General features: G+C 47.4%; 1 protein-coding gene across 2 annotated transcripts in view; it reads right to left on the bottom strand.

Annotated features, from left to right (window-relative positions):
* Positions 1 to 428: 428 nt before the first annotated feature.
* USP5 (ubiquitin specific peptidase 5) overlaps positions 429 to 15,567 on the bottom strand; it is a 29,007-nt gene continuing 13,868 nt past the window's right edge. The window contains exons 9-20 of one of the 2 annotated variants that reach the window (XM_083481718.1): positions 15,134 to 15,205; positions 13,672 to 13,750; positions 12,793 to 12,918; positions 12,113 to 12,266; positions 11,026 to 11,200; positions 7,800 to 7,888; positions 5,734 to 5,856; positions 3,440 to 3,583; positions 3,178 to 3,323; positions 2,873 to 3,026; positions 1,986 to 2,070; positions 429 to 1,054 (exon numbers count right to left, since the gene is read on the bottom strand). In XM_083481718.1, coding sequence (XP_083337844.1) covers positions 961 to 1,054; positions 1,986 to 2,070; positions 2,873 to 3,026; positions 3,178 to 3,323; positions 3,440 to 3,583; positions 5,734 to 5,856; positions 7,800 to 7,888; positions 11,026 to 11,200; positions 12,113 to 12,266; positions 12,793 to 12,918; positions 13,672 to 13,750; positions 15,134 to 15,205 — 1,441 coding nt within the window. In that variant the 3' untranslated portion in view covers positions 429 to 960. Of the gene's footprint in view, positions 1,055 to 1,985; positions 2,071 to 2,872; positions 3,027 to 3,177; positions 3,324 to 3,439; positions 3,584 to 5,664; positions 5,857 to 7,799; positions 7,889 to 11,025; positions 11,201 to 12,112; positions 12,267 to 12,792; positions 12,919 to 13,671; positions 13,751 to 15,133; positions 15,206 to 15,567 lie in introns of both variants that reach the window. The other variant, XM_083481717.1, reaches the window with a different exon arrangement.

The following is a 15,567-nucleotide window of genomic DNA, read 5'->3' as shown; positions in this document are numbered from 1 at the left end:
AAGACATGCTCATCTCCATTAATACCCCCTCCAAAAGAAAAAAAATGTACTGTATTTTTCGCTCTATAAGACACACCAGACCACAAGACGCACCTAGTTTTTGGAGGAGGAAAACAAAAACAAAAATATTCTGAATCTCAGAAGCCAGAATAGCAAGAGGGATCGCTGCGCAGTGAAAGCAGCAATCCCTCTTTGCTGTTCTGGCTTCTGGGATAGCTGCACAGCCTGCATTCGCTCCATAAGACGCACACACATTTCCCCTTACCTTTTAGGAGGGAAAAAGAGAGTCTTATAGAGCAAAAAATACGGCATTTTGTTACATCAGATCCAGGGCATAAGGCCTGTTCATTGACCAAAACACCACTTGCTGTGACCAACCAACGCAGGACAGCCCATAATAAAAAATGAAGACTATGAACAAGACCCAATTGCTGGAAGGGGGGTACAAGGTTTTTATTTGATCCTTTGTGTTTTGGCATATAAGGGGCACATGAAGAACTGGTGCTAACTTTACGGCCCAGGTTTCCCCCAGCACAATTCCCAGGGGGGCGGGTGAGGGGTGGGGGAAGCCGCCCTATATGGTACAGAAAGCCACACGTAACCCAAGTGCTCCCTCCTGTCCCCACCCCTTTCTAAATTGTCCAAGCGTGTTATAGTTACATCAAGAGGAAACATGTTGTGCACAGATGTCCCCTGGGTGCCTGGGTTCCGTGAGATATATATTCCCCGCCTTCTTGCTCTTACACAGAGGTTCAAACCCACCCCCACCCCCGCCCCCCAGTGTCCAGAGGGGCAGCAAACTCCAGCTTCCTCCAGGAGGGATACTGCTCCTGGGGCCGCAGCAGTGGCACACAGACACATAGGGGTTGAGAGTTGGCCCTCTTCGTTGCATTCATCGCTGCCATTTCCCCTCCTCCTGCCATCGCCTGGCTCCTACTCCACATCTGGCAGGAGAGGGTCCTAGCTGGAGATTCGCTGGTAGAAGTAGATGTAGCCAAGATCCTTGGGAGGCTTTTCAGAGGCGCAGACTTTCTGGTCGTTGTAGATCACCCATCTGGAGTGGGGCGGGGAGAAGAGGGGTTTATTGAAATTATTCCTTTTCCTTTTATGAAAGGAAATCAAGTTTCTAGTCATTATGGTGGCAAAGAATGCTCAGAAGTGAACAGATCGAATGCCTGCTTAAATCTCAGCAGCCAGAGAGGTGAGATAATAAGATATTCAATGTAGCTATTACACCCCCCACTCCCAAATATAAGTGAAACAATGCATCAATAGGGCACAATTATTATTTTCCCCCTCTAAAATGCCACTTTGCGTAATGGGCATTACAGGCTTGGGATTGCTTTGGGGCAGAATTTTGTTTAAAAAGCACACACAGCCCAGCATACGGGCTCTTTCAGTAGCCAAGCTGCCCTTCTGCAATGGCCAATCAAGGCAGTTACAGTGGTACCTTCCTTTGCGTACGTCTTGGATTACAAACACGTCAAACCCGGAAGTGCATGTCCCGGTTTGCCACCTTTTTTTTTGGATTACAACCCATTATTTTTTGATTACGAACAAATTTTTTTTAGAGGCCCCATCGGCGAAAGCGCGCCTTGGGTTACAACCTGTTTTGGTTTACAAACGGACCTCCGGAACGGATTATGGTTGTAAACCAAGGTACCACTGTACAGGGCTTCTTCCTATCTACAAAATTCAAAGACATATTTCACTGCAGACCAAGGGATTGTACTTGTGGCTTAGTGGTTTCCCTCTACGGGGCTTGACCGATTAAAACAAGTTGCCTACAGGGTAGCTTACATATGCACCGGCAGCAAAAAACTGCAAACTTGCTGAAAATTCATGTTTCTAACTTCTGCTTGGACTGCCTTGTTTAATTTTGAGGGTTAGATTGTAAGTAATACAAATCTAGTTGGCTGCCTGCCTTCAGAATCCTTCCTTGTTCACCCCCCCCCCTCTCAAAAGGTACTTTGTTTCCCCCTTACCTGCTATCCTTCTTGATATGACAGACGTAATGGCCACACATAGTGGATGTGCCCATGTGGCTGATGAAGGCAAAAAGCCGGTATTCTGAAAGAGCAAAAGGAAGGAGTCAAGCATGCTTGCTACCCTCTCTGCATAGCTCTCCCTCAAACCGCCAGAGGATAATAGAATTGTAGAACTGAAGAGCTGGAAGGGACCCCGAGGGTCATCTAGTCCAACCCTCTGCAATGCAGGAATCAATGCAGGATCTGGTACATTATGAGACTGGATGAGCTGTCCTGAAGAACAGCCTCATTGACATGTACAGATGAGAGGCAGGCCATGGCATGTGCATTTGTGTGTGTGTGATAATCTGGAACGGCACCAAGTCTGTCTTCAAACACTCCCGTCCCCTTAAAGAAGGTGCCAGAGGACACAAGACTGGTTCAGATAAAGTCAATCGAAGAGCCTTTCTGGACCTGGCCAGTGCCCATCTAGTTGCCACCCATAACCACCCAGTTATTTCCAGGAAACAACAGCAATAACCCTTCCTGCATTGTTTGCTGGCTGGCATAAGGAATTCACAGGTACCTTCTCCAATATGGCTAGGAGCCTTTTATAGCCCCAGCCGCCATGACTTGTAAAGCCACCTAAGACAGCAGCTATCACCGTATCATATGGGAGCAAATTCTCTAGGTCAATTTGGTGCCAAGCTTGGAGTGGGGTGGGGAGAAATAAATAAGGGCTTCAGGGCTTGGGATGAAGACTGACGGGCGAGGCACAGATCTAGGCAACCACAGCACCTCCAGGACAGAAATAAATAACAGAGGACCACAATGTTCTAAAGCGCTAGGGTACCAAAACTACTCAACCCTCAAAAGCCAAAACTCCCCCAGGGTTGCAGACTCACTTCCAGATCCATCACGCACTTTTGGCCCTACAGGGACAGATTCAGATATGGATTCGGCCGCCGAACGCCCCTCCGAAATGTCCATGGCAGCTTCTGCGTCCAGGTCGTCAATATGGCTGAAGATCCAGTCCACAGCCCGCTCGAGGCTGTTATTCTGCGGAGGAGAGGATTGCAAACAGTCAAGCTAGGAGCCCACCCAATTCTCCCCCCCCCCCCGTCCCCAAAGGGTACAGCTCCAGGCGCAATGCTGCAGAGGAGAAGCAGAAGAGGAGGAACGTTCTGCTCCTCTTTCACCCTTGACCCACCGTAGCTCTGAGCGCTTTCATGGCCTGATCCCGGGAAAAGCCCATGGAGACGATGGTGGCCACGCTGTCTTCTGATGGAGGGTCTGGACAAGCGATGGTGGAACCTGGTCCACTGGATCCAGGAAGAACCAGAGGATTTGCAAAATCTAGAGAAAAGAGGGAAAAGGTGGGAGCCATGGAGTTTTCCTGCCCAACATGTGCTAATCCCAGCAGGAGGAAAAGTTTAATGCCCTGAGAACAGGGACCCACGTTGCTGACGTACCTGGATCATCCATGTGGGACATGACCCAGTTCATCGCCGCCTCAGCCCCACTGTTCCCAGTGTAATACACAGCTTTGCGGCAGGCGTCCGTCGGAAAGCCCATCTCCACCAGTTGAGTAATCACAGACTCATCCAACATGGGGGCTGCAATGGGAGGGGAAAGGGTTAGAGGTCTCCAGAAAGCACCACTTCTGGCCAAGCCCTTCGCAGGACCAGGCCCCAGCCCTCCGCTCTGCAGGTTTTCTCTCTCGCACACACTATGCGCCTTCGCCAAGGCCATGCCTGTATCCAGCGGTCTGTGGAAATGGCCACTCCTGCACCGGCAACAAGCAGTTGCTAGGAGAGGCATAACCACCTCCCCAGCTCTGCGCACATTTCTTAAAGAGGAGTCAAAGACAGACCAAGCCTGGGATGAGATGGCAAACAATGACCATGATTTACAACACCATGCTTCGTAAAGAATACAATACCATTGTTGAACAATATGGGTTCATAATAACTAGGGGGACAATTCTATATGCATTGTGACACCTCTTCTTTTCTTCGTCTTCTTCCTTTTTGGTTGATGTGAGGTATGTCTCCCCCCCCCCAAATAATTTTTTTTTAAAAGATAGACCAAGCCCTGTTCCCATCCATACTTTCCTCACAGGGCTGTGCAACTGGTGGCTCACCAAACCCACATGCTGCCCAGAGGGGCTGGGGTGACCCAGTCAGATGGGTGACATATAAATAAGATGATGATGATGATGATTATTATTATTATTATTATTAGGTAGCCTGCTAGCAAGCAGCTCCATCAGTCTCCTGTTCTCGCCGTTGCCAAAACAACACCATCCCGACAAAAGTATTTAAGGAACGGGAGATGGGGAACATCCTACTAGGTCGGTTTCGCCCTTGACATACTACGGTTTCTTTGAGATTTCACAAACCTGATCCTGAGAGCAGTCAGTGGAGACTTGGGTAGCTGCCCTACCTTCAGGTGGGAGATCAGGCAGACAATAGTGGAGCTTTTCGCCACTGACCTCTGAGAGAGCCAGAGGAATTATGACGACTGGGAGGGTTGTCAAGCTGCTGGCAGGCTACACTTTCTAGCTGGTGGGCTGCGTTCAGTTTGGTGGGCCACAGCTGCACAGGTCTTCTCTAAAGGAAATGTACATGCTGCATGTGACGATGACTACGAGCAGAGGAGGTGCAAGTGCCCTTTGACAAGAAACGGACTTTGCCAAGGATCGCAGAGGGTTGTTTCTCTGGAATGCCTCTTCTGAACGAGGCCTGAAGGTGCACTATTGCCCATCCATTGCCATAACATTTCGCTCTGCTAATTTCATGGTGGGATTCAAGGTCTCAGTTAAGGAAGGGGTCGGAAAGCTCCAGGGCACCACAGGTCTCATTAGATGGGGAAAAAGATGTGAAAGGAGAACACAGCTCTTAAACAGATGTGCCTCAGAGACAGGATTTGAGCGTGGTTGTTAGGAGCCCCTACTCTCGAGTAGGACCCTGGCAGAGACACATGCCCGACTGGCATGTTCTCTCCCTCCTGGTCGAACGTTCGGGAGCTTCAAAAGCTTTCTTCAGCCCAAACATCACAGCGACTGATTCCAAGAAACATCAGCACACTTACAGATACGCAGAGTATTTCGCAGTTTGCGTAACAGAACTCAGTAGCTCAGCATTTTGGCTAATCTACTTTATTTACATAAACACACACACGGAGCACTGCAGCATGGCTCCCTCTCTCTCTGGCATCAGACAGCAAAGAGAAAGAACAAAGGACAATAGTCCCACTTCACGGCACACAGTAACACAAACATCCTGTCTCCATCACTTCCCACTTTGTGGAATAAAAATATACAGAGTCATGGGATAGACAACAATCCTATGACTGCAGACACGGGGAATGAATCTTCAACAGTGATTGACTCAGGCTAAAAAAAGAAAAGAAAGGGGGGCGGGTGATTCTCTAGAAACACACCCTGTAAGATTCAGACTTTACAATTCCATCCCTGAAGCCCCCATGATTCAATAGTGGATCCTGAGATGTAGTGTAAGGTGGTGCAGAGTCAGGCAGCCAGCAATTCGACAGAAGAGCTGACAGGAAGAGAGACTGAGCAAGGAGAAGGAAAGGCACTGACACAGGTGACAGGACACAAGGAGAGAGAGGGAGGGGGGGTTGAGTGAGTGAGTGAGAGACTCAAGGAAGAGAGGAAAGGAGAAGAGTCACTAACATGTCGGAGAGGAGAAGTGAGGGGAGCAGAAGGAGTCGTCGTCCTCGTTGCCATAGAAACCCAGGCTACCTTTGGGCTCATCTGGCGTCACCAGCGGAGGCGCTATGTCAGGCATCTCCTCCTCCTCAGGCTGCAGTCCCGTCCCCTGGAGTGCAGAGATGTCCAGCTCATCTGGCATTTCGATGGAGACATCTGTCAACGCAAGCAGCACAATGGGGATCAGGTCAGGGATTGTGTCGAAGGTAAATTGGCTAAACAAAGAAGGCTAGCGTAAAAAATGAAAGAAAACACCACAATCTATGGACGTGCTAACAGAACAAGGCCACCGATAAGGAGAGGCTCCTAAGAATAGATGTTGCGTAGTGGCAGAGACCATGAACCAGGAAGTCCACAGCCACAAACCTGTGTGAGTGTCTGGAGGCGGTTGGAGGATGGACGGTGACTAATAGATTGAGGCTGAATCCCAACAAGACAGAAGTACTGTTTTGGGGGGATGGGGAGGGCAGGTATGGAGGGCTCCCCTGTCCTGAATGGGGTAACTGTGCCCTTGAAGGAACAGATGCGCAGCCCGGGAGTCATTTTGGAATCACAGCTGTCCATGGAGGCGCAGGTCAATTCTGTGTCCAGGGCGGCTGTCTACCAGCTCCACCTGGTACGCAGGCTGAGACCCTATCTGCCCGCAGACTGTCTCGCCAGAGTGGTGCATGCTCTGGTTATCTCCCGCTTGGACTACTGCAATGCACTCTACGTGGGGCTACCTTTGAAAGTGACCCAGAAACTACAACTAATCCAGAATGCGGCACCTAGACTGGTGACTGGGAGCGGCCGCCGAGATCATATAACACCGGTCATGAAAGACCTACATTGGCTCCCAGTACGTTTCCGAGCACAATTCAAAATGTTAGTGCTGACCTTTAAAGCCCTAAACGGGCTTGGCCCAGTATACCTGAAGGAGCGTCTCCACCTCCATAGTTCAGCCCGGAAACTGAGGTCCAGCTCCTAGGGCCTTCTGGAGGTTCCCTCACTGTGAGATGTGAGGTTACAGGGAACCAGGCAGAGGGCCTTCTCAGTAGTGGCGCCCGCCCTGTGGAACACCCTCCCATCAGATGTCAAGGAAATAAACAATTATCTGACTTTTAGAAGACATCTCAAGGCAACCCTGTTTAAGGAAGTTTTTAATGTTTGATGTTTTAACGTGTTGTTAATATTATGTTGGGAGCCACCCAGAATAGCTGGGGAAACCCAGCCAGATAGGTGGGGTATAAAAAATAAATTATTATTATTATAAACCTACCAGGTAGCTTTAAGCACCTAACATCCTGTGGTGCCCCCCCCTTCATTCCCCCATATCTACAATTGCAGATAATAGTGGCCTACTTCACAAGGGTATTTTAAGGATTCCTGGAGAGCTGAACCACTTTGAACAGACAGAAACACCATATATCTTTGGTGTCAGGGAACTGCCATCAGAGGCAAGAGGAGAGGTAAGACGCTCCAATGATGCAGGGGAGGGAACTAGCAAGGAGAGAGAGAGAGCTTCCGCTGGGGAAGGAAATCCAGGGCACACCAGGGAGAAAGGGGAGGCTGAGAGTACTGCGGAGGGGAGGCTCCGAGACTCTTCCAGTGAAATCAGCGGAGAGAGCACAGGACCTCCGCTTGGCACGCCCACGCTGCGCAGAAGGCTTCCGCGCAGAGAATCTAGGAGGAGACTTGGCGTCAAAGAATTTCTATGTTGGAGGAAGTTTAGGAGACGCCCACTCACGGATTCTGCCAGTGACTAAGACAGTCGCGTTGTAAGGGCTGTCAAACCAGGGAAAGGTTTAGCTATACAACCAGCTTGGAGCAGTTTGCAGTTTACGCACAAGCAACCCCAATTCCCATTACATTTGGTAAGTATTTTCATTACACAAATCAACTAGGACAGAATATCTGGTGCAGCGACAGGAGTTGCCATGCTGGAATTATGAGGCGTCACTCCCAACCCTGGACAACCCGTGATTTCTCAACATTTTATTTATTTATTACATTTTAACACCACCTTTCATCCATAGATAGATATCAGGGTGGATCACAGCATAAAAATACAAGATGAAAACCCAAAATGTACAAAAAACCTTGAAGAATAGCCCTCTTACCGAGTTTTTTGGGCACCCAGTCTAGGCCAAAAGTGAACTTCTTGATCTGGATCACGAGATAATCTGGGAAGGATGCAAACCGGGTTGTCCTAAAAAATGAGAGGAAGAGCTAGTGAAGCATCCCATTTCAAAAGTTAAGCAACACCCAACCAAGAGAGAAGGGAGACTCCTCAATATAGACTCTCACATGGAGCAGCAGTTGCAAGCTTACAGTTTCTTGGATTCTCGCAAGCTTCCCACTTTCTGCAGGGACCGTGCACACAATTGCTTAAGTTGCTTCTACTAAGGATGCACGTTGTTTCATACCAAACAAAACTGAAAAATGGAAGCCACCAGTCACAAGGCTAACAGAACAAGCAAATGAGTTCTGAAGGGGCAACTGTACACCTTAGAGCTGAAGATGTCCAACAATGTGAAAGGTCTTCCTTCCACAGGTGGAAGGACAAAAAAAGACAGAGGTTTACCCTTTGCCTGTGCTGGTACTTTCTGAATTGGAGAAAGGTTTGTAGGTTTCTGTGCAAAATACAGCTGTAGCTTATCAGTTCCTTTAAAACTTTCAGTCCTATTCCATACACTTCGCTGGACTGATCATGTTATGCGGATGCCTGATTATCATCTTCCAAAGCAGCTTCTCTATCCTGAACTTAAAAATGGAAAGTGTAATGCCGGTGGTCAACAAAAGAGGTTTAAAGACTCTCTCAAGGCAAATCTAAAAAAAATGTATTATAAACACTGACAACTGGGAAACCCTGGCCTGTGAGCGCTCCAGTTGGAGAACAGCCTTTACCAAAGGTGTCATGGGCTTTGAAGACACTCAAACTCAGGATGCAAGGGAGAAACGTCCTAAGAGGAAGGCGTGCTTGGCAAATCCACACCGTGATCAACTCCCGCCCAGAAACCAATGTCCCCACTGTGGAAGGATGTATGGATCCAGAATTGGCCTCCACAGTCACTTACGGACTCATTGTTAAAACCGTGTTTATGGAAGACAATCTTACTCAGCTACGAGTGATCGCCAAAGAAGAAGTTGTCCCACCCAGATCCCATTCCTCTGTGATATGGATTTGCAGATTGTAGCTAATCAGTCTCCTCCCTGTGCCTGGCATGTGCTTCTTTTACCTTTATTCATTCAAAGTTTGCTCAGAATCCAAGTGTGTTTTAGTGAGTGAGCAATTATGCACACTGTGTGTGTGTGTGTGTGTGTGTGTGTGTGTGTGAGAGAGAGAGAGAGAGAGAGAGAGAGAGAGAGAGAGAGAGAGAAGGATGTTCTCTCTCTCTCTCATATACTGACTGAATCAGTCCATTCATTGTCACAAATTACAATGAATAGCAGATGGGCAGTTTCTGGTTGTAGACAAGGGAGACATGCTGGCAGAACATCAGGCCATGGCACTTGGCAGCCTCCCAAATGGAACAGCCCAGTAGTTTTCCCATCCACTAGCTAGCAAAACGAGGAGGAAATGGACTGAGGGAAAACAGGATGAAGCAGGTATCCTTCGCAGGCAGCTGCACCTGTGTGATTGCAGCCACTTCTCTGGCTAAGGAGGCTATTGTTGCTCAGTCTTCCCCTCCTCCCCAAATTATTCCCAGGTAGGGAATTTGCCAAGGGGCTGGAGTTAACTTTGGATGCGAGGGATATCGAAATATGATTTGAGCTATTCCCTCCCAGTCAGGAAGCTGTGCAGGGCGCACCATTCTGGGTAATTACTTGACTAAGGCAAGGCAGTAAAGAGCCCCTCTCACTTTCCCAGCTGCCATAGCATCAGCCACAATCTGTGCACAAATGGAGAGGGAGCAACAGCCCAGGTTTTTGTTTTCTCCACAAATCCTGTGGGCAGTGGGAGAACAGCAGACCCAACTCATGGAAGATCTGCAGGTGAGGGGAATATCTCCTATGTAAGATCTAGCCAGGGGTCACCAAACATTTTCAGCCACTTTCAACATTTTCACCACTGACCATCAGACTACGGTATATTTTGGAGAGAAAAAAATGAACAAATTCCTATGCCCCACAAATAACCCAGAGATGCATTTTAAATAAAAGCACACATTCTACTCCTGTAAAAACACGCTGGTTCCCGGACCGTCCGCGGGCTGGATTTAGAAGGCGATTGGGCCGGATCTGGCCCCCGGGCCTTAGTTTGCCTACCCATGCAGGTAAGCTGTATACAGTGGTGCCTCGCAAGACGAAAAGAATCCGTTCTGTGATTCTCTTCGTCTAGTGGTTTTTTCGTCTTGCGAAGCAAGCCCATTGACGGATTAGCGGATTAGCGCTATTAGCGGCTTTTAGCGGCTTAAAAACCCCGCAGGAACTCGCAATACATTTTCGTCTTGCGAAGCACCTCCAAAACGGAAAACTCTTTCGTCTGGCGAGTTTTCCGTCTTGCGAGGCATTCGTCTTGCGGGGCACCACTGTTCAGTGAAGGGGAATGTTACAAACCCATGGCACGTCATCCCTTGGTCACTGGTGCTGCAAGGGGAGGCAAATGGGCTCATGCCTTTTGTTTCCGATGATGAGAAACATGACTGGAAATTGTGTCACGCAGGTTTCTAGCACCTAGGTCTCCCAGTTCAGCTCAAGGTCCCACTCTCTGGGCCTCATCAGCTCTGGTTCGGTGGTGAAGCTTTGTTTCTCAAATATTATAATATGCATTGTTTGTCAAAGCCACTAATGCCTCCAGCCAGGACTTCAAACTGTGCCCAATGTCTGCCAATCGGGCCTGTCTGTGCAAGAGCCTGGTGTCTGCCCAGCGGGTGCTCCTCTGCCACACTTAGTGTTTTCCTACATGGGGAAAAGGGGTCCTGTTTTAGGAAAACTGTCTGAAATTTGGTAGGGTTCAGTTCCTTGGGAAGATCATTGAACGACACAAAAGCTTCACAGCAACAGGAAACAACTCCACAATGGCACTAATACACTCGCACCTTGGTTTTCAAACAGCTTAGTTCTCGAACGTTTTGCATACCGAACGCCGCAAACCCAGAAGTGAGTGTTCCAGTTTGCGAACTATTTTTGGAAGCCGAACGTCCGACGCGGCTTCCAATCGGAAGCTGCGGTTTGGTTTCCGAATGTTTGGGAAGTCAAACAGACTTCCGGAACGGATTCCGTTCGACTTCCGAGGTACAACTGTACTACGATGACACAAATGCAATCCTCAGCAAGTTCTATTTCCTTGCATGCCCCGAATTTCCAAGTTGCTAGCACTACCTCCCTGCTCCCCCAACTCACTTGAGTGCCACAGACTTGGCCTGCAAGGCTGTGCTCCAGAAGTCATCTACTTGCTCTGGGGCGCCATAGGCCTCTAGGCAGGAGCTGAAAGGCACCTTGGCACGGACCAGTTCGGGCAGCGGCTGCTTCTCCTCCTCGGCCTGCCGCTTTCTTTCTTCATATTCTAGCAACTCATCTGCAGGAAAAAGCAAAAAGAAGCACACAAGGGATTTATCATTAGGTTTGGCTATAGGTCATGGAAAATGGACTGGCCAGCTGCAATTTCCATTACATAATTCCCTGTGTCCGCTGCCATGCTAGTGGCAGCATCTTTCACCTTTCTTCTTTCTTAAAATTCTTGCTGGTATGTTCCAAAAATACACACCATCGTGACAAACAAAAACAGTACCCCCCCGCCACAAACAGTTTAGAGGGCCATTGATTAATTAGGATTAGAACAGCTTCCAACCAGACACAAATCCTTGTGCAGGGTGTTAAATTGTGCTGTTGCTGGCGAACTCCAGGTGAAATTCTTTATTTATTATTTGTTATTATCTATTATTCGGGTGAAGGGCGGTATAGATTTATTATTAATAATAACAACAAAAACCACAGGAAAAGCTCTGCAGTATCCTCTCCCTTAAATCCATGCTTAGTGCATGATGTGCATGCACCCTAGATGACAGATAGGGCAGAGGTGGAGAGACACAGAGGCAGCTGCTATGAACAGGGTTTTAGTGTTCCTAGAACCTCATAGCAAGGCTCGGCCAGTTTCAGAGTGGAGCAAGGAAAAGGGAATTGGCTGGCCATTACCCTCATGAAAATCACAGGGAAATGATACAGCAGGGTTTCTCAAACTTGGGTCTCCAGCTGTTTTTGGACTACAGTTCCCATCATCCCTAGCCACTGGTCCTGGTAGCTAGGGATGATGGGAGTTGTAGTCCAACAGTCTGAGACCTACGTTCGGGAAATGTTGCGGTAGAGTAAGCTTTGCTTGGGGTGGAATGGAGACCATTGCTCTTGCACACACCACTTTGAGCACAGAAATAAAGGTCTGCAAAGGACGGAGGGGAGGTGGGGAGACACCAGTGACATCACAGCTCCCCACCTTTGTTCAGCGCTGCCTCCATGGGCACCGGCAGCTGCATGATGTAATCAACGCGCTGGGTGTATTTCACTTTTTCCGTGGCCAAGCACTTGAGCTTCTCCTCCACCAAGAAGCGGAAGACCTCGTTGGGGTTCTCGGAGCTACGGCAGTTCCTCTGAGGAAGGAAAATATGGGAACAGGAAGGAGAGGCGTTAGGGCCAGCGACAGCATACATACTGGAGGAGAGGATCCAGGAGCAAGGATCCAAGCAAGCAAAAGCTACTCTGTCCGCCTCTCCTTTAAAAGCCTAAGCCAAAGCTTCCAGGCTTCTGGACTTTCAGGAAAGCACTTGCTTCGGCTGTTGAGGAAGCACTCTTTTGGGCCTAGACAGCACCCTGCCTAAGCCAATGGCACACCCAACATTCCTTATACTCGAGTATAAGCCGAGGGGGGTTTTTCCAGCATAAAAAGTGTGCTGAAAAAGTCGGCTTATACTCGAGTATATACGGTATTTCCTCTCTTCCAATGACAATACTGTCAGCAGCCTTCTCCCTCTTTCCCTCTGGTGGCAGCATTCACTGCTGGCCTGCCAAACAACTCTGGCCTGCCAAACAACTCCTAGTCACCGGCCCAAGTACCCTTCCTGCCATTTCTATCCAGTAGAAGTAGAAATCCATTTCCTAAAGCCCAGGAATTGTTACCTCCACCATGTTAATGAAGTGCAGGAAGAACTCCTGAGCGTCTTGTTGCCGATTAGTAGAGAATTCTGGATGACCTTTGCCAACAAGTGATTTAAACATTCGAGGTGCGATGCCATCTTGAATGCCCTGCAAGGAGAAGAGACATTTGCTTCAACCAGGAGAGATCCGTAACCAGGGTGGATTTGATTTAAATCAAATCAATTTAAATCACAAGTCAGTAAGACTTGATTTAAATCTTTTTTTTTTTACAGAAAGACTCATTTTTGCTGGTATAATCTTAATCTTTACAACCAGATGAGTGTTTCATTTTTGGAATAGTAAATTTTCAGAATAGTTTTTACAGCTATATCAAAAATTACTGATTTGGTTCTACTATTAGAAATACATTAAGACAGATAATTATGAAATTATTGTGAGGTTTACTATGTAAACTGTTCATATTTGGACAACTTTTCTGCTGTACTTTATCGGAAGGAGAAAAGTAATCATTTCCTTAATAACAAGTGAAACAATTTATTTAACTAAAACAATAACATCATAGCATTTGTATCCATGTTTGTTAACCGATGTGGTTAAACAATTTAAAAAACAAACAGACTGAGTTTTAGCACACATGAAAAACTTAAAACAAATCCTTATTTCCTGATGAATAGCCTTTGGACTATAATGTAACTTAAATTGAAAACTATCTTTAGAAGGAATTTTTCTCCAAAATCATTTTATTTTAAAAATCTGATTTAAATCCAAAAAATCCGATTTAAATTTTAAAAATCTGATTTTTAAATTTTAAAAAAATAAATTATTTTTATCCACCCTGCCTGTAACTGATTTAGGAAGCCTCCTTCCAAGCTCAGGGACAAATGGGCTTCATAATCCTACCTTGTCCAGTTGCTGCTCTCCATCTGAAGCAGCTGGCTTTGAATATTCCCCAGAGAGTAACCCATGGCCCAACTTGGCTCTGGAAAAGCAGATAAATGTAATCAGCCCTGACATGGATAATAAAAGCATGACCTTTTGAGTTTTAACCTTGTAGCCTGCCGAAATCTTGATGGGCACCTCCCGCTTCACACAAAAGATCAGTGTTTGGACTCTAATACTTGGAGTGATTTAGGAGCCTCTCAGTGTCAACCGTGTCCAAGGAATTCTGCAAACAGTACAATATGTCTTTTCCAAGGAATAGGGATCTCAGGATTGGTGGCATCCAGCTTTTCCTTGAGCTATAGAGCTGGAAGGGACTCTAAGGTGCAGGAATCTCTGCTAAAGCATCCAGGACAGACAGCCATCCAACCTCTGCTTAAAAGCTTTTTCTTTTCAAGAACAGGTGTGATGTACCTTTGGCCCACCGGCTGTTGCTGAACTACAACTCCCATCATCCCTGGCTATTAGCCATGTTTGCTGGGCGGATGGAATTCATAGCTCAGCAGCACCTGGGGGGCCAAAGATTCCCCACATCTGAAACAAAAACTAATTCACACAATTAAGGTTTTTTTTTTTTAAAAAAAAAAATAATCCCAAAATCTTGGATTTCATTTTAACAGACTGCATCTAGACCAGGCTTCCTCAACCTCGGCCCTCCAGATGTTTTGAGACTACAATTCCCATCATCTCTGATGACTGGTCCTGTTAGCTAGGGATGATGGGAGTTGTAGTACCAAAACACCTGGAGGGCCGCGTTTGCCTATGCCTGATCTAGACACAGCAAAGAACTGTTTCAGGCAAACACACTTTAAACTTTGTATGAGACATCGGGTTGGCAAAAATGGAACTCCCAAGTCTGGTGCCAGTGTTATAATGCATATACTACACACATAAAACACCTTTTCTTTACCAATCTAGCTGTGCCCTTAGATTTCTAAACCCTCACAATTCTACAAAATGTGGCAGAAACCCAATCAGCACAGAATGTTTCTCAAATTGTCGCTGCTTTTGCTTAGTGAGCACACTCTGTTCACTGCCAAACAGTGACAAACATGAGGGGCAGTAGCAAGAGAGGGAAGAAACCCCTCACTTTAGTCCCCAACCCTGTCCCTTTGGGGCAGAGACTGGCACCCAGGGGTCTAGCAGTCTAGTTTCACAGGTGATGGGGGGGGGGAGCTGAAATGGATGTGGGTCAGGAGGCAGAAGGCCTTCTGCCATCCATCAGCTCAGACCTCTGGCAAGAGAGATCTGTCTGACTCTCCTCTGGCAGTCCATTGGCTGGGGAGAGGGAGGGAGAAAGGGGTGTGGCATGTGGCAGAAAGAGAGAGAAGGGGTGGCTGTACCCCGCTAGCAGCCGCTAACACAGACAACCCCCGAGGGAATGCAGCCCATGACAGAAAGAGCCCTTTAGAGCACTACGTACACTTGGGTGTTGAAGTCCTGTGTCGGATCCGCAGGAGCATTTTGGAATATTTTCTCTAGCTTGTCTACATACCTAGAATGCAAGCAAGCAAACGAAAAAGAACAGTTCAGTGAACCCACGGTTGCATAATTCAGAACAGCAGAGCTGGCAAGATTCAGGGGTTTGGGGGCCCAAATAATCTCAACCTCGTTTTGTGAAAATAATAATAATAATGCACATGTCTTGGCCTTGGAACAGTAGAGAAACATCTCTTGCTTTTGGGTCTCTCTTGCATGTTTGGAGTTGGAATGTCCCCTTAATATGACCTTGATTAGGTACCAACTTGAATGATGCTGAGAGAGATAGCTGCCCCTCAGCTCTGAAATCTCCTTCCTCTGGAAACTCCTGTTTGGCATGGCTTCCGGAAGCAGTGTGTTTTCATTCAAGTTGGCTTC

Source organism: Podarcis liolepis (genome assembly GCF_965112155.1).
Source record: "Podarcis liolepis genome assembly, chromosome: 17".
Lineage (NCBI taxonomy): Eukaryota > Metazoa > Chordata > Lepidosauria > Squamata > Lacertidae > Podarcis > Podarcis liolepis.
Note: the sequence above shows the minus strand (reverse complement) of the source record. Positions and strands in the feature narration are given on the sequence as shown.